The 9,301-nt window shown below is 35.3% G+C and overlaps 1 protein-coding gene and 1 pseudogene across 1 annotated transcript; both read right to left on the bottom strand.

Annotated features, from left to right (window-relative positions):
- Positions 1–1,228: 1,228 nt before the first annotated feature.
- LOC132053686 (probable inactive receptor kinase At1g27190) lies at positions 1,229–3,809 on the bottom strand (annotated as a pseudogene).
- Positions 3,810–5,431: 1,622 nt separating this feature from the next.
- Positions 5,432–7,687, bottom strand: LOC132053685 (uncharacterized). The gene is made up of 5 exons (XM_059445799.1): positions 7,485–7,687; positions 7,072–7,163; positions 6,356–6,731; positions 6,145–6,271; positions 5,432–5,809 (listed from the first exon to the last, which is right to left on the bottom strand). The coding sequence occupies exons 1-4, from the start codon at positions 7,685–7,687 to the stop codon at positions 6,178–6,180; spliced, it is 765 nt and encodes a 254-aa protein (XP_059301782.1). The 3' UTR covers positions 5,432–5,809; positions 6,145–6,177.
- Positions 7,688–9,301: the final 1,614 nt, after the last annotated feature.

Here is a 9,301-nt window from a genome sequence, read left to right as displayed (position 1 = left end):
GGCCAAGTGGGTATTAACCCAAAGAAATAACTTTATTTGGGTTTTCTTAAAAAATAATCAAGTTTTATGGACTATTGGCCTAAACACGCCCTATTTCTAACCATTTTAAAAACGTAGGCCTTAGCCAAGTTTATTTGACCACAGATTTATTCAAAATCAGACGGGGTTTTAGTCCAAAAGAGACCTTTCATCATTTGTTTTCAAATACTAGACCGAGTGGGCTCTAACCCAAAACATTTCAATGAGCATTCATTTTCTTGAGAAAAGACAAGTGGGCTATGGCCCAAAAATATCAAAACCCTTTACAAAAGCCCAAAGCCAGGAAAGATATGCTTTCAAATCATTTTTAAGAAGGAAGCCTTTTGCCTAATCTATTTACCCTCTAAGTTTTACACAAGTTGTCTATACCATTTTTTTCGCATTCCTAAAATCTTTTCCAGTTTATTACTTATTAAAATTACAATGATTGCCTCATTTTTAACCCTTCAAAATCAACACGCGTTCTCAAGGTTTTAAAAAATTTCGGGTGCTAAAGTCTGTCTAAACGACATATGTACCGTTTGCCTAAGATGCCTAATTCATAATACACTACAAAAAAATTGGTTTTAGCAACGGACGAAATCCGCTGGTAAATAGCTTATATCCGTTGCTAAACCAATATAGCTACAAAATAATGACGGAATTGTATCTGTCAGTAAAATCCTCGTAGCTAGCAATTGGCCGACAAAAAAAAATGAATCCATCGCTGGATTAACAACGGATTGGCGACAGTTTTTATCTGTTGCCAATATGAGCGACGAATGAAATCCGTCGCGATGTTAATAATTTTCGTCGCTAATTCTATGAGTTATTTCGTCATTTCTTCTGATTGGCGACCAATAGTTTCCGTCGCTAATTCCGTAGCCGAATCTTTTAATACACATTTTTGCATTCCTTTTGGCGACGAAAATAATTTGTCTCAATATTTGAAATCCGTCGCAAATATTTTTCTTTTTTTATTTTATATAATATTTTAAATACACGTGTCCAAGCATACATTAGATACTCATATAATTACTTAATTAATAGAAACTAATATTCTACAAGGTCCAAAATACATAGCAAAATGCAAATCAAGTTTGAACCACCACAACAATAATATCCAAACCAAAAAATCCAAAATCATATGCAACAACCATAAGTCCAAACAACAAAACTAACAACCATAAAGTCCAAACCACAAAACTAACTAATGAGAGACTGGAGAGCCACGATCATCATCAGAAACCGATGCATCAACTTGATCAATGTTGGCAGTAGCTGGAGCTAGAACTATAGGTGCCATAGATGATGGATGGTCGTCAAGAGGTGTCCGTGTACGAGAAGAAGACTGCAATTATGATTCAATCCACGTACCCGCTCAACAATTATAGGAAGCAAGCGATAAGTTCGAGATCCAAGACCAATATCATGCTATCGGTCGCTGCGAATTATGCAATTAGTCGATATGTAGAGAATTAATCGCGTCACTAACTCATCAAGAAATAATGCCCCGAAAGCTCAATACAATGCAAGATTTCTGTTGAGCATTCGGAGGTGGTACTAAGGATGTAGCATCGGATGCGTTATTAAGGACGAAGATTCTCAAAACATACATCATAATATAAGTGTGCTTGAGATCCACAGGCCATATATATTCTTCTTTTCTTTACCCTCCTACGGCTTGACATTGATCAACTTCGCATTGAGTGAATTTATCTTCCATCCGTAGATCGATTTTGTAGTATTTCTTGATATTTTTCCTGTAAAAGAGAGTGATAATTAGTAAAACTCATTTCACTAACAGTAAGCACATACAAGAATCATTAAAGACAGCAAGAATAATGCCCTGAAAGCTTCAATACAATTCAAGATTTCTTTGTCTCACTAAAGGAAGCAAACAAAGCTTCTTCCTTTTTTTTTTTTTTTTTTTATTTTTTTAGTTTTTTAACCTTTGATAATTTTTCGTAAAACAATTCAAAAGGCCCATGGCAATGAACATCAACAACATAGCCGATTGGTGCTTTCTAAACTAACCATTTTGAACATGAATTAAACAAAACGGTTATTAAACTATTACGGCGAGAAAAATTCCTAAATGAAACACCAACGAGAAGAATATTCTCAAAACATACATCAATTAACTTATCTATAAAATAAATAATACATTAGTCCTATGAAAAAAAGGTTCAATAAATGATGTTTCATCTTAACACACACCCACTCTCATAAACGATTTAGGCCAAGGTGCTTTCCTCTATTACCTCATAAAAAGAACGATATCACTCGGTGAAGATGTAAAAATAATCTCGAAGAAATAGTTTGCTATAGGTAGCACAATGTCAACTCTGCTAAGTGCTTGTTTCAATGAGCTTAACTTTCAACCAACACTCCCACTCAATCTAGGACTCCTTTCCCTTCACCTCACTCACTTTTTTCTGGTTCACTTAGACATTGTTTAACTAAATTACAAAGCAAGCTCGCGGGATAGTAAAAAGAAAATCACTTTCTAAATAATGAGATATAAGTGTTCTCCAAGCAAGTCCTCTAGCTGCACCAGCAGCAATCCTAAGCCTTGCTGGCCAAACGAGCTCGAAATCACCATTCCTAACACCAGTACTAAGATTACCATGTAAAAGGGAATACAAACTTCCATTCTGCATATGCTTATACCCCAAAAGCCTTTCAGTATCAATTATACAAAAACCTAATAAGGGCACTAAATTCGGGTGCCTAAGTTGCCCTAACTGATTCATCTTAGACCGAAACTGTTTTTCGCTTATCTTACAACTACTCAGCCTTTTAATAGCTAATGCAGATCCATCAGGCAACATAGCTCTATAAGAAACACCATTCCTAGTTGAAATTACAATATTTCCACTATCAAAAGAATTAGTACCTGCTAATAAATCATTGAGCTTAATCTTGTTAATAGGTTTTTGAAACAATGTAAATTGAACAAGCTTAAAAGCTCTCAACTTTTCAACCCAATCACTACTGTTATTACTACTACCTTTACCATCACCAAGTTCTCTATCTTTCTAGTTTGGCTGAACCAAAAACCATCTCCAAATCCCAAATCCAAGAATCAAAGATCCTAACGCACTAACAACACCAACAACTATAATAATAACAAGACTCTTATTACTCAACTTACTACATATATTTCCAAGTGGGGTCCCACAAAGTCCATTATTCCCTTCAAAATAATTTTCAAGAACCTGTCTAAATCATCAGGAATTGAACTAGAAAGACCATTATTTGACACACCGACCTGTTTCAACCAGTCCAACCTGCCAATCTCAAATGGTATTGCTCCAGTAAGTTTGTTGTCATTTAGCAAAAAGGTGTTCAAGAATTTACAGTTAATAAACTCAGGTGGTATAGAACCAGTAAAAGAGTCACCAAAATGATCAAGACTAACTAAATAAGGTAACCAAGAACAAATTTGAACAGGTAGTGAACACAAAGTGAGTTCTTAGAAAGGTCAAGTGATTGAAGTGAACTACAAAACTGAAGATCAGGTGGTAGTGAACCAAATAAAGACATAGAAGTAAGTTGAAGTGAAATGAGCCTACTTTGAGAAAACAACAGCAGAATTATTGATTTACTCTGCTAAAGGAATATAAGTGTTCAGAAAACATATTTGTTAACATAAAAAAACTGAATTGAAATCAGACAGTACATGACTGTAAATCTGCCACTTTATATAATGGTAGCGCTAATCTTGGATTAGATAGCTTTGGAAATGGTTTTGTAGCTGAGTTGATATTTATCCATTCCCCTTCCATCTAGTATGTTAAAAACTTACTCGTACCCAGTGTTTAACCAAGCCCTATCAAGACTTGTTTGGTGTTTAAATTAAACTAATGGATGCAGACGGGGTTTTTTTTTACACACTTCTGTTATGGTTAAGTGATACGCATTCTCGCTTTAATTTTTACTGCTAAAGACGAAGGTTAAACTATTTTGTTTGGTGTAAACTCCTGGTGCAGTTAAGTATTTTACCCATCTAGTACTGTGTCTTAATTTTTGGCATGGCTTTTACTCTTGGTTTCCTTATAAGCATCATTTATATATGTAGTTAATGTTTCCTACTATGTTTAAGATAGTATCTTTTAAGTAGCTTTGAGAGATTCCATCTTTTAAATATTTTGCCTTGTGTGCGGGATAATGTGAAAGCGGTATGTGAGTTACAAAGCGTTCCGATAATGGAAGCCGATGGAATGGAACCAAACCTTATAATGCTAAATATGCTGATAAATGCTTTTGGGAATGCTGGTAGGAATATGGAGGTACTATCAATTTACCAACATATAAAAGAGACGGTAAGTACTTAAAATTTCCAAATTTCTCTAAACACATTTCCTAACATAAACTTTGCTGATAGTGGTGCTGCTATTTCTGTAGGGTACTAGTCCTGATGTGGTTACTTATAGCACTTTAATGAAGGCCTTTATGAGGGCTAAAAAGTTCAATCAGGTTTGGCTTCTAATATTGCTATCAGCCATTGGCTTTCGCTCTTTTCTTGAATGTGATGGGACTAAATAAAGAAACTTCCTATAGAAGATTATAGAATGCTGGACTCACATGCACGATTCGGGCTCGCTCACCAATAAAATATTTTCCATGTATGGACGTGCAAATGTACGACACTTGGTGTTGGATCTCGACCCTTTTTAATAGCCTATACAAGAAAAAAATATACATAGTTTAGTAACTTCCAAAACCAACCAAAACAGCAACCAATGTCACAAGAGAGAATATATTTTGACATATTCCTTTTACATATGCGCAGTCCATATGAGAATATGTTCATGAAAATTTAAAAACTAATTGAAGGCAGGAAATCAGTAAAAAGTTATGGTGAAAATGAGAACAAAACTTTAAAAACTAATAGTATTAATTAGTCTGTGGCGGTCCATGGACCCAAACAGTCAATGGATAACTGATCCCGATCCTTATCTTCAACATTTGTTCGTGAATAGGCTATATCACAAGTCCGATAAACACAATTATAGAATACATGTCTTTCTAATTGGATATATAGGTAACTGCCATAGCCGGCTCATAGTATATTTAAAGAAAAATTGAGAATTTAACATGATCAGGAAAAAGGATCAACACAAATGAAAGCTGGTTTCTGTAATTAAGTCATACGTTACGTCCGTTCGGTGGCACCCAATTCTCATACGTTATGTTTGTTACTATACTCGAAATAATGTGTAAATGACTCAATTAATGAGTGAAAATATGCTGTTTTTATTGCTCAGCAAATTCTTCTAGTGAGAAAATAAGAGATAAAGGCCAATTCTTTTATATAATTATATAGATTTTCAGCATTTTCAACTTGCAATACCACGAAAGCAGTCGAAATTTTTGAAAACAACAAATAACTTACAAGTCTAAACTTGCCAACATAAACATACTGCAACTGATGAGGCATTCACCTTCATGATCGAAATTTAGTTAGGCAAAGGCCAAAGCCACAGAATTAACTTACATGTCTCTTGTGATGCTCTCCGATGGAAATAAAGCCGCCCATGTGAGTCCCACTGGCAATTGCACCCTCATCGCCACGATGATTTTTTGAAGCTATTTTCGCTTTTTCAACAACCTTAGGATCTTCCCAATATTTCTTCCAACTTTCCCATGTTTATTTCGGAACATAAACAGGCAGAATCCCCTCACCTTTTATTGTGCTAACGAAATCACAGTACATTCTCGCTGCCTTTCTACGCCATTGCTTCCTTACTTCACTATCAATCGAAGAATCCCAATAGAATGCCTTCTGAAATAATTTAACAAAGTAGAGTATAACAATAAACTCATCATCTTAGCAGACAAAAATTATAAGACATGAGTTATAAGACAAGCACCATTAGTCACCCAATAAGCGAGAAAGTAAAAGAACTGCAGCTTTCTTTGACAGGTGAAAAGAATGAGATGATGCTTATGTTGCAAGGAAGTGAGACAGAGGCATTATTAGACATGTTCTTGGTTACTTTCTTTGACAGCTTCGGTTAAGAATAAAGCTCTACATCTCATAGTCAAAGCTAAATAAAAAATCTATTTTTCGTTCTGAACACTAATGGTAATTAGTGACAAATGTTTCAGTTATTATACCTCGAATTCTCCGAGATAAAAATCTTTTGTCTCTTATGAGACACTTTTCCAGTTAACTCCATTAGGCTCAACTTCATTCTTGAAAATCTCAGGTATCATCTCAGAGCATAATCTCGATGGTTTCAACCTGGACAAATTTGAAGACATTATATGAAGTCTATCATAAAGCAATTACTGTATATAAATAATAATGGTGCAAGCAGAAACTAACCCTGAAGGAGAAAGAAAAATAAGTGTCTGCTTCACGTTACTATTGTTCTCACCTTCACCTATTGCATCACTCTGAGCAGATGAACCTTCACCTATTGCATTTCTCTGAGTAGATGTACCCTCGCCTATTACGTTGCTATCATTAGGCATTATAGGAAATGATTTAGAAATGGATGGGGTACTACCATGACCTGATGTTTGAATGGGTGGCGTAGTAGTAGGACATGTTTCAACTTGGTCTTGCCCACCTGAGGAATGGGTACCACCTTGTTGAGAACTAATTGTGGGAACGGGAACAGTAGGCATGTTACCTCGACCTCTAGTTGAGGACTTGCTTACACGGCCCATGCTACCTCGACCTCTGCCACGAGCCATATCTACAAAAAAAAATATAGGTAGTCATCTTTTAGATAATCAGCATGAGAGTAAGCAATGGATATATATATTATTGAAACCACTGATTACATACAAAAAATGGGCAGTAAATTATTGGTTTTGCACAATAATTATGTTTTTTATTATTGAAATTCGACAAACTTCATGTTACCAAATTCACAGAAACATGTTAGGTTTATGGATCCTCACTTTCTGGATGAAATTTTTATAAGGGAAGTTAAAGGATGAATGCCAAGCTGTACATAAAAGGTGATCAGTTAAAATGAAAGAAGTCAAAACTCCACAAAAGGTCCATTTGCAGTAGTAAACTTAGGTTAATACCTTCAATGTTAAGAAATGAAATCACAGTGGACGCAACTAACAGAAATGAAGTTCTTATAAGCGTAGCTGCAAAAATGAGGAGCTTCTTCTGACTATCAACAGAAAGATAGCCAAAGACATGAGAATGAAAGAGATCACAAGCAAACTGTTTTCTTTAAAGATTACACACAAAAAATGGACAGTAAATTAAATTGTGCAAAACCATAGAATTATTGCTCGATTTTCAGCATAGTAAGCAATGGATATATTAAGAAAAAGTCTTTGGATTGTGCATACATTATGAAAATGACTAAGAAGCTTAGACATCCAAGACAACCAACAAATATAGAAATATCACATACTTATACCATCCAAAACATATTACTACAAACAAAAGTTAATAAAGATACAGTAGCACATTTCTATCAACACACTAGTCAGTATCTATTTCTTCTTCGAACTCCTCCTCATCATTCTCCTCGGTTTCATACTCATCTTCTGTAGATTCTTCTTCGAAGTCATGATGCTCTTCTTCGGATTCATGATGCTCTGGCAATAATCCATCATCAATTGGTTCATCCATTTCAATTGCTTCCCCATTTGGATCATGTAGGAGTATAACTTCATCAACGGTCATATTCATATCTATCTCATGGACTTCAACTTCTTCAACTTGGAATGGAAGATTTAGTTCCAGTTTTGGAGTTGTGATCGCTTCCTCATCAATAATTCAATAACATTTCGAGGTTAACTTTCAATACAGCTAACCAATCATCCTTGTCCTTTTTATTTTGCTAGTACAAGACATATAACACACTTGAGTTGCTTGCATCGCAAGAATAAAAGGTTCATATTTGTTAAACCGATGACGATGGTTAACATCGACCAATTTGTATTGATTATGCTCCTTAACACCAACATTCATAGTAGATCAAACCATTCACAGTACATAACATAATGGCGACGAGCCCACAAAATCAGAAGTCATACCAAACTAGCTAATATCCAACCAAAACATCATGTCCGAAGACCTAATCATGCTTTCCCCCTTCAATTCTATATACACAATACATACGTTTCGCTAATCAAAGTCTAACTAAAGTAAGCCATAACCTACCTGGAATGCTGAGCATCAGTCTCGAATTGCCAAATCTTAGCCTTGCCTTCTTCTTTGAAGAACCTCAAAATGATTAACGTTTATCAAATATGAATTCTATATCAGAATACGAATCTAAGGATACCCATATTGCCATAGTTTCACCCAAAATCCAAAAATGAACCCAAAATAGCCAAATCCGAGCCACAAGGGCAAAATTGTAATTTTATTAAAAATTTAGATACAATATTGTCAAAATAGTACTCTACACATCTAAACGAGTCTAACGATACCCATATTGTTATACTTTTAGATAAATGCCCAAAATACCCCTACAATGTGAATCCGGGTTCATGAGGCTAAAATGGGAAATTTAGTGCATAATAATGTTACCCATCATCTAGTTAACCTTCAATCTTAATTTCATGGAATTCTATTCACCACAAGATATCCAAATTCATCTTTTTTATTTTTAGCCATACGGTTCTTAACCCATTAGTTCTTCACAATTAGTGTGTAAGATGACGATGAGATGATGATAATTGACAAATAAATAATGAATACTAGGTTAGAATCTTACCCTAAAGTTCTTGTGATTGCTTTTCCAGTGTTATCTCCCAACCCTTCAACTATTGAAGGTTTCATCAATTCTTGGGTTCTAATCTTGCACCCACCATTAATGGAGCTTAAGCTTGTCATGGGATTTGAAGAAGGAATGATAATGAATCACACAAGGGTTTGCACTTACCATCAAGGAGGAACTTCACCCTAGCCCTAGGAAAATAGCCTCTCACATTCTAAGGAAGTGTTTTTGGGTTTATGAGGGGAAAGACTTGAAAAAAACAACTTAAAAACGGAATTCTGCCCAGTGCCGGTGCCCCCTTCGCTATAGCGGGTGACCAAATTTCTGATTTGTTCAAAACTTCGTTTTAGCCCGCGAAACTCATCCGGAACCTCCCGAACATAAACCGTATATGCGTTTTGATCGTAAACCATGTTACGGATGGAAATAACGAAGCATATTTTGGGATTTGCCTTATTGGAGTTCTAACATGATACGACATAATCTTGATGTCATGCATATTGAGAAGAATGTCTTTGATAATGTGTTTAACACTGTTCTTAATGTTGCTGTCAAAACCAAAGACAATCCAA

The sequence above is a fragment of the Lycium ferocissimum genome, chromosome 4 (assembly GCF_029784015.1).
Source record: "Lycium ferocissimum isolate CSIRO_LF1 chromosome 4, AGI_CSIRO_Lferr_CH_V1, whole genome shotgun sequence".
In the NCBI taxonomy this organism is placed as follows: domain Eukaryota; kingdom Viridiplantae; phylum Streptophyta; class Magnoliopsida; order Solanales; family Solanaceae; genus Lycium; species Lycium ferocissimum.
This window is presented reverse-complemented; position numbering and strand designations above follow the sequence as displayed.

Coding starts and splice junctions, on each gene's coding strand:
- LOC132053685 (XM_059445799.1), bottom strand. CDS start 7,687: ATGACCGTTGATGAAGTTATACTCCTACATGATCCAAATGGGGAAGCA. Junction 7,164..7,484: donor GAAGAAATAGATACTGACTA/GTGTGTTGATAG, acceptor TTCTGTTGATAG/TCAGAAGAAGCTCCTCATTT. Junction 6,272..6,355: donor ATTTTTCTTTCTCCTTCAGG/GTTAGTTTCTGC, acceptor AAATTTGTCCAG/GTTGAAACCATCGAGATTAT.